At 41.1% G+C, this 24933-nt stretch overlaps 3 protein-coding genes across 9 annotated transcripts in view; 1 reads left to right on the top strand and 2 right to left on the bottom strand.

Moving 5' to 3' along the window:
• The window catches only part of cabp4 (calcium binding protein 4), a 31160-nt gene extending 27663 nt beyond the window's left edge, over positions 1-3497 (top strand). For both annotated transcript variants that reach the window (XM_082535249.1, XM_082535250.1), the window contains one exon: positions 1371-3497. In XM_082535249.1, coding sequence (XP_082391375.1) covers positions 1371-1399 — 29 coding nt within the window. In that variant the 3' untranslated portion in view covers positions 1400-3497. The remainder of the gene's footprint in view (positions 1-1370) is intronic.
• On the bottom strand, positions 1967-14203 carry lonrf1 (LON peptidase N-terminal domain and ring finger 1). Of its 2 annotated transcripts, XM_082535236.1 has the most exons (13): positions 13410-14203; positions 12302-12379; positions 10905-11023; positions 9911-10033; positions 7651-7845; positions 7313-7526; positions 7117-7219; positions 6876-6990; positions 6652-6773; positions 6392-6550; positions 5983-6145; positions 5720-5872; positions 1967-3931 (listed from the first exon to the last, which is right to left on the bottom strand). In XM_082535236.1, exons 1-13 carry the CDS (start codon positions 14017-14019, stop codon positions 3773-3775), a joined length of 2313 nt encoding a protein of 770 aa, XP_082391362.1. In that variant the 5' UTR covers positions 14020-14203; the 3' UTR covers positions 1967-3772. The 2 variants fall into 2 exon arrangements, with proteins under 2 accessions (XP_082391362.1, XP_082391363.1); XM_082535237.1 differs by lacking the exon at positions 12302-12379 and having other exon boundaries at positions 13410-14196.
• A 7748-nt stretch (positions 14204-21951) lies between these two features.
• Positions 21952-24933, bottom strand: part of dlc1 (DLC1 Rho GTPase activating protein) — a 94647-nt gene continuing 91665 nt past the window's right edge. For all 5 annotated transcript variants that reach the window (XM_082536260.1, XM_082536261.1, XM_082536259.1 and 2 more), the window contains 3 exons: positions 24015-24232; positions 23725-23898; positions 21952-23634 (listed from right to left, as the gene is read on the bottom strand). In XM_082536260.1, the coding sequence (XP_082392386.1) occupies positions 23535-23634; positions 23725-23898; positions 24015-24232 (492 nt within the window). In that variant the 3' untranslated portion in view covers positions 21952-23534. The remainder of the gene's footprint in view (positions 23635-23724; positions 23899-24014; positions 24233-24933) is intronic.

A 24933-nucleotide genomic window follows, 5' to 3' on the forward strand; every position in this document is an offset into this window, starting at 1 on the left:
TTCGGGTCATAGCGTATAGCTACAAGTTACTGAATACCCCAAGAACATTTTGTAAAGGGATGTTACACATGTGTCCCAGATTTTATCCATGAAGTTCAAACTATGTGACTATGTGAGAGGAAGAACTTCATTTAAATTTTATAGATGGTGCCATGAAGCCATTTTTGCACCACCCAAGACTTATGAAATATGTAAAGTTTTCACCAGACCTGATGTAATGATGTAATTGATATATGGAGGGAATGCTGTCAAACCTGTGGTAAGGAAGGACATGGTGAACCTAGTTGGAATGGGTCAAATTTGAAAGGGACAGAAGAAGAAAAAAATTGTGCGAAATGGGGTACAAAAGGTTGAGACAGGACAGGAGGGCTGGTTAAGTCAAGGTGAGCTGGCTGGAGCGATCCAATGTAATCAGAGCTGCATTAAGCCGATCAATACACATGCCTGGACACCTGTCACATGCCACATGCAAAGAGTAGACACTGCTGGGCAGCTCAAGGACTCAGCAGAAATCACATTATGCTGCACTCAGATAAACAATTAACTAACACACACATATAAACACGTCCACGTGTGAGCACGTGCAGCACTATCAATACGACGTTTGTGTGAGTGAAATTAGTATGCGGCACACCACAGGCTTAAAGCAAGCTGTGATCCTGTTCGCCTCGTCTCAGGACTCCAATCAATTATGATTGGGGACATATGAACAGGTGTGTCACTCCGTGGATCAATAAGCAGGTGCTCCTCATTATCATCAATTAGCCCCAAGGGCAGCATATTGAGTGTATCTATCCAGTCCTGACACATGTGCAGTATTACTACCAGGCACATGGCCCACAGAGATCTACGGCGCCCATGAGGACAGTGAAAATGATCGTGTTTAGGCTCAAACTGGAGATCTGATTGACTACAACAGAGCTGCTGTTACTAGTAAAAAAACAGTGTTACTAGGTTAATTTGGAATTATGCTTTCCTACCCAGTGATCAATAGTTTCACGCCAATAATAATTGTTTGAAAGCACTTCGGAGGGACAATGGAAACATGGAAGATGTGATCGATCTGCAATCTGCAGCTGGATTTCATTAACAGGAAACGTCAATAGCTGTCTTCATTGACAAGCTAATCCAGATGAATCAATAAGGTCAGCTAAAGAAGTAGTCATAACTCTAAGTGGGTTTAAAGCAGTTAAAATTCAAAGTACCAAAGCGTACTATCCTGTAAACACTTCAGTGTTTCATAAACCTGGCGAGCACATAAACGTTTTGTGATTACAGTGTCATACGGGCTGAGAACGGCATGACTTTTTGTGATATTAGTGTCATTAGTCCTTATCAGTGGATCTGCTGCTGTCTGTCTCCCCCTGCAGAGTTTGTTATGATGCTTTCTGCACGATGACCTCTGATGGAAGAACACGGAGCATTCAGCACCCAGATTCATCAGCTGCGTGCCATTATTTCTGTCTACTTACTCCTATTGTCCTTTTTCTTTTTTTTGTGGAATATTGAATTTCACATGGCTGGCTGTGAAAGTGTAATCCACTTAGAGATCTCTTTATATTTTCATAATAAAAGTTTGAGGTTGAATAAGTGCAGTGGGCAGAGGGTGAGTTATGAAACCCTTATTGTATTTGTTAATGCTGCACTGTTGCCCTCTGGTGGCAGAGAAAGAGCTGGTATGATTTCTCATTAAACTGTTTTTACTGTATTTCCTATGGAACTGATACATGAATGGATCATAGCAGGTGTAGCTGTGATGGAAACAGGCAATGCTGCATATGATCTTGTACAATTTAGCAATATTTGCTAAATTAGTTACACAAATCTAAATAAATATTCCTGTAAGAGCGGCTTTTATTTAACAATTTGCATTTTTAGTTATGATGTCAATGTTGCAGAAAAATAATGCTCAGCTGTTCTGTGTGGGAAATCCCCCCCCCCAACAAAAACACCACCACAGCCAATGTTGAAAAAAAAAGTGCATTTATTATTGAAAATTGATAACTTAAAACATCTGAGCAAAAAAAAGCGAGGTCTGTCCAAAAAGCCTTTGTACAAACAGTTTACATACAACTCTACTCGTCCACCCCCTTGGCTTTTCTTAGATATTGTGAACGCCCGGTAGCTCAAATTAATTCTGAAAAAAAAAAAAAAGATATACAATTAAAAATAGTATTCATGCTGTGACCAAAAAATAGGGAATGGTAACCAATGCCAAAACCACAATGCAAAATGGTGTAAGGCATACGCAGTCCTCTGACTGAAGCACTGCAGGTACCATCCTTCTTCCACGCAGACAGAGAGCAGCTTTTAATAAAGAGTAATGCTAACCCAATAGCTGTAGGCATGCTGATTTTACTGGTTTCAATTTGCCATAATATTGCAAGACCCCCTTAGGATTTCAAACACAACTTATGGACACAATGTACACATATTACTTTACTCATAAATTAATTCAGTTTTAACTTAACTCAATGGGAAGCTGGATTGTTTTTTTGTTTTAAAGAAGACACTAAAAGCACTTCAAGAACCGAACCACTGGATCCTGCAGACACACGCTCTAGAGGAATCTTGTGGTCCATGACAAGTATGTGGAAGAAGGAGATTAGGAATTCAAGTTCACTGTGAGCCAACCAGAAAAGAGAAGCCAGGGCCAAACCTGAGGCTGCCAAAGGAAGAAAACATTAGGAACAAAAAAAAAAAAAACTTTTCAAGGTCACGTGCTCCTCTTAAACTCAGGTTAGGAGCAACAAAATGCACGAGAAGCTGGAAGAAACATGTATTCTTTCAACAGGTCCTTTGCCGCTCCCTAGAGGCAGAAATGGAAGTGTAATGTAAGAAAAGTGTAATACTTGTATCTGTGTTTGGTACACGTGCACCAGCTTTTAGTTGCACTTGGTCCGTGCATACATCACTTCACAGTTATTCCTTTAAGTAATCTTGTTTTTACTTTTTTTGGACTTTCAGCATTTAGGATTTTGTTTCACAGAGTCACACCGCCTTTCCTCCAGATAAAAATTTTACAGCTCAGAAACAAATCCAGAGGGAAAAAAAAAGCCTTTCACTGGTCCTATCAGTGTGGAAGCATTTTTGTTGTTGTTTGGGGTTTTTTTTTTTTTTGGGGGGGGGGGGGTGCAATCTACGAGTCAAAATTGGGGGTCATTATCTCAAAATCTACTTAATAGTCACAAGTTTTAGTCCGTAATTCAAATTTATGAGATACCAGCTCTGCCTGGTATTTTTTTTTCTTTTGTTTTTCCAGTGGCATAATTAAGCTTCCATACATCAAAGACAAAACAAACATACAAAAAACACTTTTCCCCTCAGTTCACTTGCATTAATCCCAAAAAAAGTGATTATGGGATATCCTACTCTGTCACTCAAGAGCAACAACAAGGAAATATTAACCACGTGCTGCAGTAACTTCTCTTGTTCTTGTTTTTCTGCAATTATTCAGGAAATATTTCTGGAAATTGACAATAAAGCAGATGAGAATAGTTTCTGTCTTATTTTTTTTTTCTAGATCTTTTTTCATAATCACAAACATCAAATGTTTCACTCAAAGTATCCCTGAGGTGGTTTGGCCGTATATGTTAGAGTGAATGACAGCTTTGCACTGATCGAGCCACATACTAGTGGTGGTGGTGGTGGTGATGGGGGGGTCTCTTAGCTGTAACTGATGGGGTGAACTGGCAGTAGGAACGAAAGCAGGTGTTGCTGAAGGGTTCTTCTTTATGTCAAAGTCCAAAAGCTGTTTGTTTGTAGGGAAGCTCTAGTTGTTGGGGATGCTCTGCAGATATGTGAGGATGTGCTGGATCTTAACCAAACGTTCTTTGAGGGTGGTCATGGACAGGACAGACAGCTGGTATCGAGGGTCGATAGGCAGAACAGCCAGCAGCCACCAGCAGCAGGCTGGACCATTCGGAGTCGCCTGGAAGAAAGGAGGAAGAGTGTAAGCAGCTTTCAAGAAAGCACAAACCTTTGCCGTGAGACAAACTGAGCCCAACTCAGTTGAGGGTCCTGGTACTATGTTTAACATCAATGAACAAGGCAAATGTGATACTCTCATCTGGAGCATGTTGAGAAAATCTCTGAAAACTAGTACTGATAAACAGACAAAACCCAAATTATTACACTCTGAATCTCAAGGATCTGAGCAGAACTGGATGTTGTAGTTTAAATTATAGAAATATTCAGTTGTTTTTTTTTATTATTCTGGCTTTGAGAAAAAGCCTTTCCCTTTCTTCCAACCCCAACAGTGCATGCATATTAAATTAAATCCTAATCTTTCATAGAAAGTCTCATAACACAAATGCAGACTATGAGTATTTTGGACTTTTAATGTATTAAGTCAATTATGAGCATGCCAAACCCCCCCAGTAATCAATAACTCCAAAATCTCCTGATCATCTGCCACTTTTATTTATCTATTCGTTTTTTGTTGCTGCAGACATCTCAGAAGTCTAATTAGAAGTGTAATTAAATCCATTCACCCATGAAACTGATTCAAATCAATCTGCTCATAGAGATTTTTAAACTCTGTACCAAGTCAGTGTTTAACTTATTTCTAACTTGGTGCTACATTTATTACTAAACTTCATAGTTTTTCCTTATGTGCAGCTAAATGCAGTACTTAACGTATGACTGTGCCAGAGTCAGGAAGCCTGAGCCAGTTAAAACATTTGCACTTGACACAGTATTAGAAGTGAATGGTCTTTACTATTGTGTGTGCTACAGTTAACTTCAAAGCAAATAATCAGTTTATTTCTCTATAATAATGGAATAAAAGGTCAGTGTCGTGTCTTTGCTAGCATGTGGTAAAGTCTTTTCATGACACTGTTCTGATGCAACAGGGCAGCCAGGATTAGCTATGAAGCACCCTTTAAGCTCTTTAGCCTATATTGTCAATAGACTCCACCCAGTGGGTGTCCAAAGAAGTGAGCTGTAATCCCCTTTAACGCTGCAGGCTGCAAGTAAAAGCTACATCTGAGCGCACACAGCACCTACGTTAAGGTATTAAGATCCCTGACGCAAGCGAGTACGTGGCAATGCGGGTCTCCCAAAAAGGCAAGTGTGTCGAGTTTCAAATGGTCCAGTTTCATATAATAATTTAAAGTCCAAGTGATGCAAGATTTACTGGCCGTGCGCTGTTTCCAAGAAGACGACCGCTGTTGGCAAATTCAGGAGATACAAGTTCTGATAATAATAAATCAACTCTGCTGCCAACTCCCTGCCGTGCAGTATTTTTACAAACTGTTCTGCTGTACAAACAATATAAAGTGACTCACACCATTAATACTTTTCCCCCATATTAACTCCCACTGCAGGGAGGCACACCTCAGCAGAAGTTTAATTATGCAGAAGGTTTCATTTTCCAGCTCACTTATTCTAAATTAACCATGAATTACAAGTCATCCTCTTGTTCATCAAATGCAGTTTTAATTTATAACACACACATGTGCTTGTGTAATCATTGCTGCACTTCAAGACATCAGTGAAGTGCAATATTTTCTGTGTAATATAACAGTAAACACAAAGGACCCACAGAAAGCTTTGCAGTTAAATGCAAACAGCTTACATCCATCTCAATAAGCTCAAGCATTCGATTACCATTTGTTGGTTTATGTGAGATATTTGTAAGTGTGTCAGATACTATTTAATCTGCACAGAGATATTCAGATCTTCACAGATGGAAGTTTGGATATGCTGTGAGACGTACCTGGATGTCAGCTTCTCGTTCTGGCATTGGTCCAAAGTGCTGCAGGATTTGGTTGTGGAAGTGGATCTTGAGGTTCTGGAACCAAACTCGGGCCTGCTCATACACTGCGTCATGCAGCTCTTGTAGTCTTGCTAGTTCTTCACTGTCTTCCACCTGGCAAGCAAAGAATCGTTTGGCCTGGTTAAACTTAAGATACTTGATTTTCCTCCAAGAACAAAAAACAGGATTCCTTCCACCTAAATGACATTCGCTGTGGTTCTTACTCTGCTATCCTCCAAGTGCTCAATATCTGCAGTACTGTAACCGTCTTTCAGTCCTCGGGACAGGACCCGGAAGCGTTTTCCTCCAATAGTGTCCACTACCGAACGCCCATCGGGGAGGAAATGGACACTCCTGATGATCAGCATGCAGCCGTAGTCTGCAAACCTGCAGGAAGGCATATGACTGTTTATTTAGAAAATGTAGCTGAGGTAAATTGTTCTAATGACCCCTGAAGGGCCTTAGGTAATTAATTACATGCAATAACATGTCTACTGACATCTACCAGTCATGAGCAGAAAAATCAATGAAGACTTTGAACAAGTGCTTTCATAACTATCTTCATGTTGCATTAAGACTTTTGTTTAGTGACTTATGCAAACCACAACGCAGTGCCTGTGCTTGCATACTTACCCTTTTTCGGGGTCACTGATGCACATCCCAAACTGCTGGGTGCCTGTGTCCATGCAGCGGCGAATCATGAGGCGGTAACGTGGCTCAAACACATGTAGGGGACAAGGCACAGTAGGGTACGCCATGGTACACACAAAGATAGGCACATTCTTTGTCAGGCTGGGGAGAAGGAATTAAAGGGAAACGAGTTTAGGACTTTTCTATGATGTGCATAAAACACTTACTGATAAACATGATGCATGAATGAAAAGGCTGCTCACTCAGAAAGCTCTCTGGTCTCCTCCTGGTGAGTTTTAGTCCTCTCTGCATACTCCCGGCTCAAGTACTGTTTGATCAGCATGTCCAGGAGTATGGTCTCCTTAAATTTCCTAGATGCCAGATACTGAAGCGAGCGGGAGAATGGGTTAATAAAAACAGGAAGCACAGAGCACCTTAAAAAATTAGCAGAACACCAGCACAATTTTGGTAAATTTGTGTCTCTCACCTCTTTGAGACTCTCTTTACAGAGCGGGCACTGGGGCATGTGATCCAAGCAGCGTTCCAGGCAGTTTTTACAGAAGGTGTGGCCGCATGGTGTGCTTACAGGCTCATAAAACAATCTGCATTGGTCACAAAAATCCAACAATCAGCTTGTTGTTCTAGATGTAAGCAGCCAGGCTGTTGAGTCATATCCATGAGCGCTGATGTAAGCCAGCAGTAAATGTGGCGCACAAGGCAGTGCTTACCTCATGCATAGAGAACACTCCAGGTCATTGGAGTCCAGCAGATCCTTGGGAATAATTCTCATTTTAGGTTTGGTGGGGGGGGTTTTGGAGCCTTTTGCCACACCTTAAGACAAGAAGAGGTATTTTAATAAAATTTAATTGAATTCAATTTGGGTTAGAAATTAAAAACAAAACAGCAGAAAGCTGTTCAATGCACCTTGCTTTTTATGCTTGCTACTTCCGCTGCCCACTACACAGGGCTCTATGTCTGACACTGACAACTTCCTCTTCAGGAGGCTTCCTTTGTCCTGGTCCCCCAGTTGAGGAGCAGAGCAAACTCTCTTTAGACCCTCCTCACTACAATTAGAGCTATGCGATCGTAGCGAATGAGCTCGGCTCAAACCAGGTCGCTCCACACTTTCCCAGCGTTTCTACACAATGACACAGGACAGAGGTTAAGAAGATGATGGTGGTTCTTTCACTGGTGTGGCTACAACTGCCATTATTAACAAATTCATTATTAAACTCTGCGATTGAGCTCCATTGTGTTAGTACCTCCTGGTTTTCCAGATGGTGCGCAGAGGCAGCACGGACTTGGTGGAGGTGTTGCCTTTGAACTGGTCTCTGTGGTTGGGCTTGGGTATCTGCCACAAGGGTTTTACTGCGTAAGTGAGTCAGTGTGTTCTGTGTTGTTTCCCTCAGGCCAACCTTCACATTCTCATCACCGGGGGAGAGCAGATCACACAAGATCTGTGAAAGAAATCAGCGTGTTATTGGAATGTCACCTAAAATCATCAATGCCATCCTGGGAAGCTTAGAAAACCTGAAGAAGAAACACTTCTGGGTACTAGAGGACTCAGATAGTGTTAGAGCCGGTGTCCCATATTTGTAAGATTTGCTCATTCAAATTCAAATGAATCATCAAACACTGGCTTTAAACTACATATCGTGCCACACAGGTTGAAGGAATACAGTTAGGTCCATACATTTTTGGATACCGACACACGTAACACGGGCCTAAAGAGCAGACTCTAAGCTTTATTTCAAAGGGTTCAACAAAATACTGTCGTCACCACCAAAGAATTACAGCCACTTTTATACACTGTGAATTTTCTTCTCAGGTTCATGCAATACTCTTTTTTTCACACAGTAATAATATAACAGTTTAATTTTCAGGCCTCAAACATATAGTGTGCAGCGAGGGAAGCATAGACTTATTTGTCCTCTCTGCACAATGGGCTTAATGAGAAAAGAATAAACTACACACTACCATTTGTTCCTTCATTGAAGTGATTTATGTTATGTTCAAAATAAATAATTAATTCCCAGATGTCAGTAAAACAACACTCACAGTTTTAGATTAATCCCAGACTATAAAAACAAAACGTATCAATGAACATCTAAAATTTAAAAGTAGTAGTAGCTTATTGTCTACTACTGACAGAGCCTGAATTATAGATCATTTCACACATGCTTCACTCACTCGTTTTCCTCTACATCGTTTTCTCCAACACTGCATATTTTAAAAAATATTTCATCAGAATATTTCCACAGGAAACTACGTGCAGCAAATAAGGCTTGTGATAAAGCTGGTGAAAGTGATGACCCTGCCAGAAATGTGTATGTATCACAACTTCTGTTCTTCATTTTTACCCTTTCACTCTTATTTTAACAGATGTGTAACCATATGCTGAGCGTCATTTCAGTGTTGTCTGAGCTTAGTCATGAAAACGAGGACAGTGGGTGTCATTTTCATATTCATTAATTAGTTGATTGGTACATTTTGGTACTGAGGAGGCTGGTACAACTCGTACAACCTTGGTTTATTGGCTCATGCTGCCGAGCTTCCACGCTGTAGCAGAAAGATGCCTAGTTCACTTCTAATTTCCAAATCAGAAACATGAGAAATTTAGTTAAGATGCCAACACACCCAGTAACCCAAAATGACCAAACAAATCAATTTTTGAAACGCGATTACAGAAAACGCTTGTGTCGGCAGCTGAACACAGACCAGGTTAGGCACATAATGGCGAACTGTCACGCTATGCAGAGAACGAATGTAGTCCTGCATACATTAGTCAGCTGCATGTCACTTATGTAACTACAATACTGTGCTCTGTCTGATCTTTAAGTGGTACTAACGTCATTAGAAGCACAGTCATAAGATCTGACCCACTAACAACTTTTGCAATTCTAAGATGATCCCAGGGAGATCGAAGGAACCAGCAACGTTCATGGTCATGGAAGTACAAACCAAAAGCAATGTCATTTGTGTGCATCCAATGTCCCTCATACAGTCCACAATCATCACCTTGAGTAAAGCACCAACAGTAAATGCTTCATATTTCCATATTTCCAATAGCTTTAATGTCCCATGGCCTATGTAACTAATTTCTTACTTTCTCTTTTCAATTTAAATATATCAGCATCAATGACCAGAATAATAAAACTGTAAAGGAAATTTGACAATATAAATCCTATTAAAAACAAAGCAACGCAACAGCTCCTTCCTTTCAGGATGCTTATAAAACCTAATGTCTCTAACATGCTCCCAGTTAAATGAGTAATTCAGTAGTTAAGATTAAGATGTCATTACAAAAGGCGATTACATTAGGGTTGTAATATAATAGCAGATGCTAAATAAACAGACAAATGGCTCTAAAGTAAATAATAAATGAATAAGGAGAAGGAGAGCTTTGTGTTCCCAGCTTAGACACTCGTGCCCTGGACCTAAACTACTTAAAATAGTTAAAACGGTATGAATTCCACTTCATCCCTGGCAGCAGACTCACAGCAGACACCGTAATCCTCTCACCTTTTCCACTTGTCTTTTAGCACAGGGAAAGTCCTCATCAACAGCCAGGCAGTGGAGGAAGACTTGGAGAGACTCGTCCACTTGGCCCATCTCATGCAGCACCAAAGCTTTCCTAAATAAAGCCTGAAAGAAGACGTGCAAATGTGACTCTCAGATAAGCTTCAAAAACACAAGCTAAAGGTGTAGCTTTTATATATATATATATATATATATATATATATATATATATATATACACACACAATGCTTTCAATGCCTGTCAATATGACTATGCATGACATAGATAAAATCACAAAACATGTCGTAGGCATTCGACACAGACGTTTGGTGTCGTGCTTGTGATGTAATAGTCATTAATGTCTGTGACCTTAATCGCTGCATTCTCAGTTGCCATCGAGAAAACCTTGACTGGTCATGACACTCTTTTGTAACATATTTACCCAAAGAGAAGCTCCTTTATGTAACAGTAAAAATAGCAGCCCGCTGTTAAAAGTACGGCCTATAAGCAAACAGTGAGATCGGCAAAAAGTATAATTCACTGGTCACTAATCCAACATAAACCTTGAAAGGTGTTCTATATCAATGTGGATGAATGAATAAACCTTGCTGCTGTAAACTGGTCTGCAATTTACAGGTCATTAGCATATAACGACACTAATGACAGTTAATGAGGCCGCTCTCTCTCCATCTGTGGGGCTGTGACGGCAGCAGTCTTAAAATACACCTTTTCTAAGTAAAGGCTGGCTGACCGATATATCACAACAGGTGAATGCACACTAGACTCGACTATGCAAAAGGTAGTTGTGTGAGTTCGTCCACTATCCTTAGGGAGTTCTATGCTAACTTACCCAACACCAGTCATTCAACCACATAAATCCCTCAGACTTTTACAAATTTTACAAAGTCATTCTGTTTCTTTATTATTTATTAGTCATGCTTCATTTCTATTTTTAAAGCAGACTACCATATTCCTGCAGTATCACTGAGTGACCTACTTCAGCAGAACAGCTGGATCGGGGACAAACGTTAGTGTCTTCCAAAGCCTGGCGGTACTGTTTCAGACCCATGTACGCCTCCGCTCGAGACAGTCGCGCCACCACCGTCATGTCTGGATCTGCAGAGGACAGGATGAAAAGGAGAGGGGAAAGAAAAACGTTTAATGGCCGGAGGAAATTGCTTAAACCTCAACACTTGCACAAATACAAACCATTCAGTTGCTGCATGATTTGACATGTATGTGACATGCAACGCAGGTTAAACCTCAAGTAATAGCACACACATTATGCAATTAATCAGGACCCTGCATTACATATTAACTGTGTCAATGAATTCTGGGCAAACAGTGTAAAAGGAAAACAAGCTGCAGGAGCCTGCAAGACCAGAGAGATTGGTTGACTTTATGGTTCTGTCCACTGTGGTAGTTTAAATTAAAAAGAAAAAGCACTACAAAACATGACATATGCTTTAAACACAATGACAGGCTTTTTTGAAAGGCAGACTGCTTTGTTGTTGGTATAACAGCTGCCATTAAGGAGGGCCTAAAACAGCTCTAAATATTTCCACCTGTGACAAAGACTAAACATTAAGATGAAGATATATTCCACTGGCTATGTAATCAGCCTGCCTCAGCCTTTTAAAGCAATCTGTCTGCGTGGCAGATGAAGTTTGTTATTTAACTACTGTGTCATCATAAACCACATTGCATACTGTCAGTGCTAATAATGTATTACGTTTCCCTGAGAGAGATTATCTCGTTTCTATGGAGCATTTGAGATACTAATTGGAAGGGTAAGGGTAGTTTGTCTTGTCATCGTTACATCAGCGAAGCACCCACTCTGTGTCTGGAACTTTCTATCCTCCCCTCAGGTTGGATGCAAAACTGTGGGTCTGCACTGTCGTAAGCTGGTGCTACGACTGCAATAGCACCTCAGCGGCATCGGTGTAAAGTCCTCTACCCACTGTTGAGTGACAGAAGGGTAATGCTGCTATTATCTTTATGTAACCTTTAATGTGTACAAATCACTGCTTTTGGGACGACCTGAGAGACAATCCAGGAAGAGGGCAGGCTGTAATTTCATATTTTGTCATTTGTCATCCGGCACACAGCCCTTCCTTTTAAAATAATTGAAGCAGCAAACGAGAAACAAAAAAAGGAACACACAAATATATGATGTTAATTTGAAAGCAGGTAACTCCAAGCGTCTAATGTAGGGGAGGAAGTGCATTTGGGTTGTATTGATTATTTCTTAATTTATCCTCAGCAAGCTCCATGTTACATCCAGAAAAAACAAACCATTTACCATTTTAGGGGGAAGGGGGGGGGGTAAAGTTTTGCTTTAAGTTACTCAAACTATCAAATGCAATTCATTTTTTCTGATTAACTAAGACGTACCTTCAAGTCTGAGTCCCTGGGGGTTCCTGGAACACGTTAACTCTTTCGCTAAACATCCTGATATTGTGCTGCTAATGTCTGAGTAACAGAGGTCAAAAAGGATGCAGCATGTTACATGAGATTAAATCACATGAAGGTCCAAAGCAGTTTTCCAGACCTACTGTCAAGCTGCCAGGCTACAGAACTACTATCCTAATTACTATAACAGCACAAGTTTAATGAATAGACTAGATTTCCTTCGTTGTGTGATTGAAAGTAATCAGAAATTTAGTAATCCGGAAATAAAAAAAGAAGGAAAAGAAAGCCTGTTCTTCTTGTAAGACAGCAGCATACCCACAATGCATCACACTGCTTTACTTTCTATTTTTGTTTTCACGAAGGCAGGGTATGCCATCCTCTGCTCTGTCCTCTTTAACCTGGGAACTCAGTGTACATGCGGGCAGTTTACAGTATGACTAGTTTGTTTTTACCGGACAGAGGAGCATTACTCACTTCAATACACCCACATAGGGGTTTCCTATCGATAATTGCATCTGCACCTGCGAAACTCAATGCCAACAAACCTCCCACATCACTAGCAGGCTAACTTCAAATAAATAAACCAGCCTGGTTTAGTTTTTTTCATTGCATAACTTGCTGCCTTTGCTGGGTGTGTATACGGACCCCCGGCACCTTCTAAGACATTTATGAAACCGTGGTTCGCCCAGACATAACAATTACAAAATACAACCGCCCTCCCCCCATAAGAAGTTACAAAACCTGCTCCAATATGTGTCACGACCTGCCTTACGCAACGTGCACAAAGCGCGCATGCCCATCTTGTGCCATTTCGTAAGCTGGGCCCAGCAGATAGGCAGAGCAAGAGGAGACTGGCGTCAGTATAACACATGAAATTAACTAATTACTACTTAAAAAATATGTTGGTCACCATGTTGTCGCCTCTGAACCCATTGAGGGCAGGGGCCATACACGTATCCCGCTCCCGTCACTACTACACAACGCCGCTTAAGTAATAACACATCCGCACTCCAGTCATGCCTGCTCGGTGAGAGTGCGCAGTAGACACACCTCTCCCGAGTGCACGGCTGGCACTGTTAACAACACTGACCTGACTGAATCACGTCGGTTGCTAGGTCCACGGCTTCTTGGTAGCGTTTTCTTCTACAGAGTGCGTCCACTTCCATTACTTTTTTCGATTTTTCCACCTCCTCCGGGAACCATTTACTTAGTAGTCCGCACAAAATCACGTTCACTTTCTCCTCGCCCCTCACGTGTTCAGTACACAGTTTACATTTGTCAAGCAGCCGTCGCTGTAAGCATCGTTTACAGTATGAATGTCCACAGGCTAAGGTCACGGGTTCACCTAGAAAGCAGTGACAGTTAGGACACTCCAGCACGTCCTCCTCCGCGGAGCTCTCCGCCGCATCCCGGCTACTACGGCCCGACAGCGGCTCTGGCCCGGCCGCTTTCCTCTTAAAGTTGCGGAGGATACAGTCCACGAAAGTGCTGAGCTGCTCGGGCTGCACAGGACTGTACCGCATAGCAGCTGAAAACCAATCAATGGCTTCTCTAAGGCAGTTTTCGGACGCTAGAGCGTTAGCTTTCTGAAGTATAAGTTCATGGTGGTTCTCCTCTTCCGAGACGTTGCCCGAGTCAGCACCGAAGAAGAAGGCGCTTCTCTCCTCCAGGGCGTCCGCCGCTTGCGGCTGGAGCGACATATTAGCGTCTAAAAAGATGAGCAATAATATGTTATAGAGACTTACTGCTAACGTGTTTATACATTTTACGGCTGCCGTGGTCCTCAGCGGTATATTGAACGCACTTTCCCATAGATACCCGATTGTTACATAAAAAAAATAATTGTCACGTGAGCAGCAGACTCGTGCCGTGATTGGTCGGGACCTCTCAGTTACAAAACCTGTGCTTGAAAGTTTCATAACTACGGAAGAGACGTAGTAAAGTTGCCAGTGTGCTAAATGTCAACGCTCTAACTGGAACTTCTTAACCCCCCCAAGTCCTTCACAGTCAAATAAAACCAAACAGAAGCCATATTACTGCGAAAGTTTGAGCGGGAGGTTTTGAAACCAGGGGAAATAGGAAACCTACTAAAAGGCATTCATAACTGCTTGTGTAATACGATTTTGTAACACTTTCCCAAGTGTCAGTTTTATGTAATTAATTTCATGCACCTTATGTTTTCCTTGTTCTTTCGACTTTCTCAGTGTAGTTTCATACTTTCATTTGCTGCCGGAAATATTTACTGTTTGGTTTTTTAGAAAGTTTTGCACAGAAAAGCAAAGATCACAACACCCGGTCACTGCTAGGATTACGTCACAGCCATATTATTTATGTAAGGGGAAATTACCTTTCTCCAAAGGTAACAGGGCTTGAGGTCCGGTCTGGGGAGGTGTGTTTTTCTGCTTTTACTGCAGTGGCAGTGTGTTTGGGATCATTGTCATACTGATATATGAAGCTGTTGCCAATCAGATGGTTTCCAGATGGTATTGCACAGTGAATCAAAATCTAGCTGAAATACTATTGGTGTTGTTCCAAACCATGACAGCCTTTTTCCCTGTTTCTCTTCCATACGAATGTCTTCTTGACTAACTAACTAACTAACTAACTAACTAACTAACTAACTAACTATCTATCTATGTCCGAACATAGTTTGAAGGAAAAAGACGAAGGGCCAGTATTTATTTATTTCCTCTGTTTCTTCTCCTCTCCCTGATCCACAAGAAGTAATCAAAATATTCCAAAGCAAAAAGAAATCATTTTTTTCAATTAAACAAATTGTCTACATCTACACAAAATGAGGTTTTGTTTACAGTTTTTTTTATTGGTTTGGTGCAGTTTTCACAAGCAATTGGTACATTTTCAAAACTCTTAGTACTTATATCACAACAGATCATCAAAAGTGCACCTTTTTCAAACATTTCAGCATATTTTCAATTGTGTTAGTACAATACACATAATGACAAAATATCATTTTCACTACACAAAATAAGTGTTTCATCTAAATAAATGTTTCGTTCACAGTTACTGCCTTTCATAATGTTGTCACTATAAAATTTTTGATTTGCATCTCTTATTATTCAGTTTAATACATTTTTCTGTCATTTAATTCAACCGATCTTAATGTTTAATCAATGAATCATTCATTATGTCCATGGATTTTCAACTTGACTGATTGTTGTCTGGTCATTTGTAAGTTCCTTTTGAGAGGAACAATGTCCAGGTGAAACAACTGCGTTCAGAATATATTCAGGTACAACACTAAACTGGCATGCAATTACTGTAACAGAGGGTGATGGAGCTGGACGCTGCTGTGAATCATCACAAGTATATTTTTGTTGATGAGGGCGCTTTCAATCTAGCAAAAACTAGACACAGAGGACGTAACCTTATTTGGCTACCATCCACGTCCCTGGACAACGTGGGGGGAACATCTCAATGTGTGCAGCTATATCTGAAGATGGTGTGGTAGGGTGTAGACCAGTTCTAGGGTCATACAACACTGAACACCTGATAGTTTTTTTTAAATGAACTGGAGCAGGCCTGTCAGGGAGAAGACATCGTCTATGTTGTTGTGTGGGACAATGTCAGCTTCCACCATGCACAGCTGGTTCAGGAATGGTTTCAAACACACCATATTCCCCTTTCCTCAACCCAATTGAGAAATTCTTCTCTACATGGAGGTGGAAGGTGTATGATCGCCATCCCCATGAGCATGTCTCCCTTCTTCAAGCCATGTGTGAAGCTTGTGGTGATATAACTGCTGAGCAATGTCAAGCCTGGATTCGTCATGCCAGGAGATTTTTCCCACGGTGCCTGAACAACGAAGACATCCACTGGGATGTTGATGAAAACTTATGGCCCAATGTTAATAACCGGCTTGATTAATTGTATAAAAGTGATAAAAAATATATATATATATATATATATATTGTGCTTATGTAAATGACTTGTTGTTTTTTCTCCCTTTTTCGTGTGTATATGTGTATATATATAGTCATATTCGTTGTGTTCCCACTAGTGCTGTCAGCGTTAATCTCGTTGAAATGACGTTAACGCCACAACGGCAAATCTCCGTTAACGAGCTACCCCTGATCGCCCCATGCCTGGGGCTAGACCGCCAACACGTTAACGAGCTAACTGCGCTAACACACTAGTTCCCACCCATGTAATTGAGCATTGCGTGGCACATCCAACATACTGTTTTACTTTAGTCCATGATGCGCTTACCTTCAGGGTCATACGTCACATGAAAACCAAAATAATTCCAAACGCCAGATCTGAATGAGGGTGGGGGAGGTTCAATTTGCCATGTTGCAAGGAGAGCTTAACTTCTGTCTCGCTAACTTGCCCTGCGCTCTTCCTTCTGACGATGCTGTCTGTGTTGAGCGCTCAGTGGATCTGCGCTCGACAGCGCAGCCTAGGCGGTTATGCCTGAACATAAGTGTAATATTTGCTGTGTAAAGTTTTACAGTTCAGTTACACTCATTCATCACCAAGGACAATTTGAAACGCTTACCTTGAAATGATTGGTAAAAGTACTACCTTGAAATAAGATCTTACTGTTTTGTTTGGGTGATTAAAGCAAATGTTCTCAGAATATATCACAATGATCATATGTTCTGCAACAATGATTAAGTGGAATGAAAATATGTGCAAATACAATGAACTCATGACATCAGATTTGAAAGAATGACTAGTGGTGTTACAAATGTGATCAAATGTGAGTTTTGTACTGAGAGATTTGAAAATGCACACTTTAGTTGTGAAAATAGTACCAAACCAATTAAAAAAAACTGTAACATTTTACATTGTTCACACCAAACAGTTACTCTGATTGATCATCTGCCAGTTCCGAATCTGCTTCTTCAAACTGACTGTTGAGTCATTTCACCTCTCGGGGTCTGTCAAAATATGTTCTCCTGGCTGTAAGTTTCTGTGGCAATTGTGGTGATACTATGGTTACATTATTATAGCTATTGAACAGGATATCCACTCACGTCCCCTCATGCTTAACCACTCTTGGCTTTAATGATATACAGATGTTCAGAGCTCATCAGCTCTAAGGGAAAAGTAAAAGGGTGATTTGTGAAATTCTGCAATCTTTGGGGAAACGCTGTAAAAACGTTACACAGTGTAGCTGAGATTTTATGAGGCGGTGTGAACCTGATTGAGTTTTGTATAACGTGGAGGGACACCTCCCTCTAGTGGTTAAAGAATATTATTGCTTTAATGGACTTGTTTAAAAAAGTTTTATTTGTAAAAAGTTATTTATTTACAAAATGTCTGGATTGAATAAATACAATAAAATATGTATCTATTTTTAATCGAATGAATTTTAAAGCATGTCAAAGAAATGTTTTATACTGAAAAATAGAAATGTACATAGCATTAATGATCACTTGTCAACGTGCAGTTCATTATATGTAATATTTCGCACGGATCGCATTATTTGGTTCTTAGCACATTCTGATGGTACGCAATCCACAGAGAGCGCGATGAAGCAGTTTGCACTGTCATGTGATAGGCTTGTTATAAACACCCACTAGAGGGCAGTGTTGCACTGTGTAAACTGTGAGTCACAGCCTGCTCACTCGAATGATCAGATGCATAAACCAGCATACAGTTCCATGACTAACCTCAGGAGGTTAAACTTTCAGTTGAACTTTTTTTGTGTGTGATTTGTGCGTCCACACCAGAGGATGTGAATGAACAGGCTGGGTCTCACGAGGTTAAAACTGTGCAGACGCACAACTTGAATTTTGCTCATTTGCTACATTAAACACGTTACAGTGCCACTGATGATAACAGAGTCGGCACGCCCTCCCTTTCATGAATCTTCCTTTCTCTTTCCTTGTCGCTCTCATATAATTTTAAATCCGATGTCACAAAAGCTAGAAAGGAAGTGTCATCCCCTATAATTTATTCTTGATCAACAATTTCCAATTAAATGTGTCTTTATTAAGAAGCTATACTTGACTGAGCCTTTTTATTTTTCTTTATTTAAGATCATCCCTCTTTATTTCTAGATCCTTGCAAATGTGCATCCGTATGGTTAATCTGAAGAGTTACAGACTAACCATAGTTTGCGGATTTGAAGCACAGAAGGAAATAATCAGTCCATATACTGATTTCAAAACCGATCACAAAATTTTACTATAGCAGATGTTACTTTGTATAACGATTATCTGACAGTTGCCCATTTTATGCAAACTATAAGTCTTCCTCACACGTGAATGATAGTTAGAGAGCAAACATGCTGGCCAAGATATGTTCTTTAACTGCCACATTAAACAAATCTCTACAACTGCCTTCTTTCACCTGTGCAACATTGTACAGATTAGGAACATCTGGTGTCACAGTGATTCTGGAAAACTAGTCCTGCGTTTGCCAGTTCAAGCCGGAATTATTGTAATTCTTTATTTTCCTTATTCCTTATTGTCCATCATCTCCTGTGGAGTGTAGTAAAGATGGCAGCCACTCTCTGTGATGATGCAATGCATAGGGCTGGTTCCGGTGCTGCTTTGCATGTCAGTAGCTTTGTGTGTTCTGTGTCAAATCGCTCCTTGTCTGTCTGTATATGGCCCTGAGTCTGAAGCTGCTCAGTAGTTACTGATTTAAAACAACAACAAAAACTGCTGTTTGTTTGGTTTGCCAGTCAGTGAAGACAGATGGCTGTTTTTCCTGAGAAAATTCTTTTGGAGCTTTCTTCCTGTTAAAGGAAGTTTTTTCTTCCTATACTCCCCACAGAGTGTTTGCACAAAGGGAATTTTTTTAATAACATAACAAAGCCTTCATATGGCATATTTTTAAAAAAGCAAGCAAGATTATTACCACACAAAAATACAGTTATAACAATTTGATCAATGCAAGATGCCCAATGTAACTAACCCCAGTTACAGATCCTAAGATTCAATTATCTCTTTACTTCCACTTACCTAGTTTGAGGGGTTGGGGGTCGTTTTTCACGCCATAAACAAAAAACAAGATAAAATGTATGGTATTTATCCACAAAACTGTGAAATGATTGTGCTACAGCATGCAAAACATTAAGCATACACAAATTAAGTAGATATTAAGTAAATATGACAAAATAACTCAAGAAAGATATAGTAAAGAGACAAAAGCAGAAGTACAATTACATAAAAATGAATTTAAAAAAGTGAAATAAGATAAAAGAGATTGGTGAATTTAGCAAGGAGCTTCTAGAGATCAGTAGAGCGATGGCTGAACAGTACCAAATTTGACAAGTTTCATCAACTCATTAGCATAAAGTCTGTAGCTCAGGCAATAGAACGGGTCAGCTACTAACTGGGAGGTTGGTGGTTCGATCCCTGGTTCCCGGTTGCTCCAGTCTGCATGTTAAATATCTCTGGGTAAGATATTAACCCCAAGTTGCCCCATATAAATAAGAGCACTTATGTAGAAGAAAGTGCTTCTATGAATGAAGTGCTTCGAGTGCTTGGGTAGAGTAGGAAAGGCCCATTTAAACGAACTGGGAACAAACTTCTTCCTTCTTCCCCTCTTAATTAATAACTTTGTGTGATTCTCAGGATCAAAAGCTTTAAAAGCATAAAACACATAAAGAGTGATGAGTTTCTCACTTTATAATTATTTACAGTCTCCCTTAAAGAATAATTACACAAACCAGAGTCACATTTACAGACACACTGGTTCTCAGTAGTTCATAAAACTATTTAATCTATCCAGCAGAATTCTTACAGTTACCAAGACTGCTGACTTTAACATGAAGCGTCCTGAGATATTGGGAACTGGCTTTTAGAAAAACATTGTATAAAATGAACGCAGGTCTGCAGACTCAGGCCTGCTTACCCGTGTGTTTATTGTACGTTGCATCATGTTCGTACACTGATGCATACGGTGTACTCGAGTGGTTCGCAGGCTTTGAATTTCTGAAATATAAAGATAATCAAAGGAACTACAGAAACACTGTGTGACTAAACCCTCGTTCTTTTCCCTGTTGACTCTTCAAATACAGTCTTATCACGATGACATACCATTTCTGTTGACAAAACAGTGCTACAGTTGATTTGTCAGAACATTCCAGTCCACGCGGAGATATGTGACACACACTTCCTCTCAGTTTGATATGTCTGTGGGACTGATAACGCTGGGAGAAAAAATAAAAAAAGTCCGGTGTGTAACATGTGCATCATAATGTGATGCACATAAGCAGGCAGCTTGCATGGTGTCGATCGTTTGACTTGTAAAGTAAAATGGAGAAAATGTGGTCACATAACGAGCCTCGACATATTTCTATCATTCAATCTGAAGCACAAAGGTTGTCTGTGCTGGTGTTATCTGTTTCAGAGTGGAATAAAATTGCATTATTCACTTAAGGAATAAAAAGAAAAAGACTGTGCAGAGCAACAAAATGCACACTGTTCTGACCGTAGACGTCTTGAGAAATCTGGAGGAAGAATGCACACGCTCGTATTCATTTATCAATGTGGGAAACCTTCTGTGCCTGATTCTCAAACAGCTGTGCAGGAATGCAGCCCTGGTGGTGACTCTTGGTCAGCCTTATCTGGCCCTGCGTAATCTCCCAGAGGTGTTTGGGTTCTCAGGAGAAACACGTACTCAAGAACATGCAAAAAACACAGCAGCATTTCGAGTGTGCAAGCAAATGCACGTACACACACACACACACTAGAACTAGAGGGAGGAAGAGGTCACCTGGAGGTTTATGTTATTTGAAAGATTCTGTTAAACATTATGCGACAAATTCAAAGCCAAGCACGTGTGCGCACGTCTCCGGCTACGTGTATGATCTTGTTGGAGTCTCTGGTTTGTCTCCAGTTCTGTGTTGCACTCGAGTGTAAGAAGAAGTGTTCTTGATCCAACAGGGGAAAAAAAATGCGAGTGAGGATGCCAGCGTGAAATGTAAATGCCCCGTCTTAACTGTGGGCTTTCGCAGTCAAGTTAACACTTGTTTATGCTGTCGCTCTGTACGTATATGGAAAGTACTGAGACTTGAGCTATGAGAATACACGGTTCACGGTTAAGGATCATAACAATTCTTCTGTTTGGTTTACACCAGATCCTGAACAAAACATGTACAGCACGTGCGAAGGATGTTTTCCTGCCGCACATGGACACTTCTCACTTGGCCAAGTGGATAAAAACATAGATGGGTATGTTAGCTCCCCCCTGCTCTCAGCTCTAAACCCTGGAGCCCACCCCACCCTCCCTGCTTTGCCACATGACTGCTCTCCTCATTGTAGGGTCTGCTGTGTCCAAGCCAGGACAGCTGTGGTACAACAGGCCCCATTGTCTTCTGCTATATGACACTATTATGTAACAAACAGGACAGCGGGTGAGATCACCAAGATCTACCAAGCCTCTCTGGTCCCATCATGCGTTCACTGGTGTGGAGTAAACACAGAGAGCGGGCGATGAGGGGAAGCAAAAATGGAAGTCCAGTATCAGTCTGGAGCTGAGAAGGTGTAATTACTTGGAACAAACTGTTGTGCAAACAGGCGACCGAGCAGATTATGGGGGATCTGAAGAGCAAAGCCAGAACAAAGCCACAATACTTTGGCGTGAAAGTTGGCCGTGCTGTGGCCCTCCCTGTTTCTTTACAACTACATAACTCACAGGACACACACACGCGGTTATTATTTTAATACATTTAATAGTGCACTTTGATTAACCTGTACAGAAATAATATTATTAAAAAAGATAAAACATTTTCATTTACGTAACACAAAGCTTAACATGTACAATAAAACAGTATGATACAAAACAAACATATCTGAGGTATAAATATATTGGCTTTAAATTAACTGTCATTGTCATGCATTATTATTTGGCAGAGACACAGTTAAAACACTTGCGATGCGAACAATGGCTTAGTGGATTAATCGGACACGTCAGCGCGAACAACGCACAACCTCAGATTTAAGCACGAGTGTTACGAGTGAAGGTCAGCTGATACAATGTCTTTATTTTTTGAACACAGACGAGACAGCACAGCGAAAGAAGCTCACGCAAAGATATTTTCCTTCCTTCAAATTCACACATTCAGTCTGCCCTCCTCTTTACAGTAAAACCTGTAAAATCACCACCTTTATAAAAGGACCCCTCTTTTTTTTCCCCCTCTACTTTTCCTGTCGGACTACCTTTCTGTTCTCGTCTACATCAAAGCGACTGCGAAAGCATTATATGTTTTTAAAAACTTTGATAGCATACAAGCCTAAAATCTCAAAAACTGTGCTGTGCTTTAAACAAATCTAACACTTGTGACGGTGAGGAAAAGCTCACTGTGGGGAATCTACTGTTTTCATCTTGGGTTTTTAAAAAGAATTGGTCCATTAAATCAGTTTGGTCTTGCGTTTCGGTTCGTGACATCCATAAAGTGTGCCTATGCATCTCCGAGAACGCAAACAATGGCATCACACGCTCGAGAGACATTTGCCGCTTACTCAATTTGAATTCTTCTTGATGGAATTTAAGACATCTATCTGTATGTTAGTAAATGAGGCCCTTCCTTTGATCGCTCCTCTCAGTTTGGTGAGCCAGCCACCAGTACTCGTCTGTCTCTACCCTAAAACACTAAAACCCTTTGTGCTACCGGCCACCTGTCGTCTCACAACATCCTATCTATTGTCTCCGCTCAGTCTGCGCATTACCGTCTTTCTTCGCCCGTGGATTTATCAATCGCCTGACCATAATAATGTCTGCTGTGCTTTGCTGTAACAGAAAAAAAGGGGACAGAGGTAACACAGGACATACGCCGACCTTTACTTTGAACAGACTACTTTATGTACACATTTTTCTGCTACTGGAAACCAGTATGACGAATCTGTGTTAACTGACGTATTCGCATACACGCTCTCACGCATACATTAAATCCCTCTTTTGCTTCTCAGAAGCAATAGCACCCTTTGGACAAACCATACATCCTGTATCAACATCGCCTCCTCTGGCCCAGATAAATGTTTGTCTGACATAAGTCCTCTTGGCAGCACGCTGGGAGGCCCCAAAAGAACAGTTTAAAAACATAACATCAATCTTGTTTGGACATAGGGGGGGAAAAAAATCACAAAAAAAAGTCCTTCAATCCAGGATCCAGAGTTTGTCCTGATGTGAGGATGGAGGCTTGGACTTTGACCTCCCTGGTGGGATGGAGGTCAAAGTCCCACCCCCCAAAAAAAATTCCCCAAAACTGCCGCCGTCCAAATTGCACAGCGCTTTCTCATTTGTCCATGGGTGCAGTGAATGAGTCTCGTATCCGTGCCACCTCGGCAGCGCACAAGTGTCCATACAGTTTATTGTACCACTCTGGGAAACGACCCCTGATTAGACAAAGAAAGAGAGGAGGCTGTTAGCCTACTGCGTTGCTCTAAAACTTGATTTGTTTGTGGCTCTGGAAGTAATCCACTCACCTGCAGTCGGTTCGGGAAATGTGCGTGAGTCGGGATTTGCTCACTCCACAGGGCTCTATGAAGTAGCGTGAAGTAAGAACATTGGCTCGGACGCCCACCGCAGACGCCCCTTCGTGGTCTACAGAGGTACACACCAGTGCGCATGCTCCCTTTGGCAGGTCCGTTACCCATGTTCTGTTAGAAACCAATAAAGACACTTTAGATTAGAAACAGCATTAAATTAGATGTAAGATGAAAGATAAAGACAAAAGCAAAATAAACACAAAGAAGAGAAAAAGACAGCGATCTACCTGAGCACGACATGGTCTCTGGTAGGATGAGGCGCCATGGAGTTCCTGACATACTGGTAGACCTCTGTCCTGTCATCGAGGGTCTCCACTACACGGCTCTCGAGCAGGTCCTCATCCCAGTGTCCCTGCTCTCGCAGCACCCGGGTCAAAACCTCTTCGGGAGTTGCGGGAACCTCCACCGTTACTTTCCACAACCGCAGTGGATACCCATCATGGACCTAGAGAAACAGATGGCGAGACCCAGTTACTTTACTTGCAGTCCATTGATTTAAAGCACTTTTTATGTCATTAAAATCACAGAACAAAGACAGGAAATTACAGCAGACAGGAAATGTCATGCACACAGGTTCCTGCAGTTAGTTTTAAGGGCTTGAAAAGAAGGTGACTGGACTTGTTTAAGTATTTTCAAGACATTTCACCTCTCACCCAAGAGGCTTCGTCAGTTCAGTTTCACTCACAACCTCTGGTGGTAATATCTGACACCTTTTTCACAGTCGTGTAATAATGCACACGATTAATAATCAGTCAACGAGTGAGATGTCCTCAGCAAACTTAAAGAACACCAGTTGCCTTAATCTTATGCACAACAGCTAGGCTGTGTTTCAACATATTTCACTGCGCTCTGGCCAGGTCAGCTGCTTCTTTCTGCCATCATATGATAAAAAGCACACACTCTGTGCCTTGTGACTTTAAACTGGAGAAAAAGATAACCTCATCCAGGGCCTCGCAAACTGGACACAGGAAATGTAAGCCTGGGATAATGCAGAGGCTCTGTACGGGTTTGTGTTTGTGTGTGTGTGTCTCTATGTCAAGCTGATGTCATTCTGGGATGGAGTCCAGTACTGGGATGGGAATGAGATGCCAAGGGGCCAGGCCACTTTCGCACGGATTTGTTTTTACACAGGAAACCCTAACTGCA

The sequence above is a fragment of the Aulonocara stuartgranti genome (genome assembly GCF_965226115.1).
Source record: "Aulonocara stuartgranti genome assembly, chromosome: 6".
Classification (NCBI taxonomy): Eukaryota; Metazoa; Chordata; class Actinopteri; order Cichliformes; family Cichlidae; genus Aulonocara; species Aulonocara stuartgranti.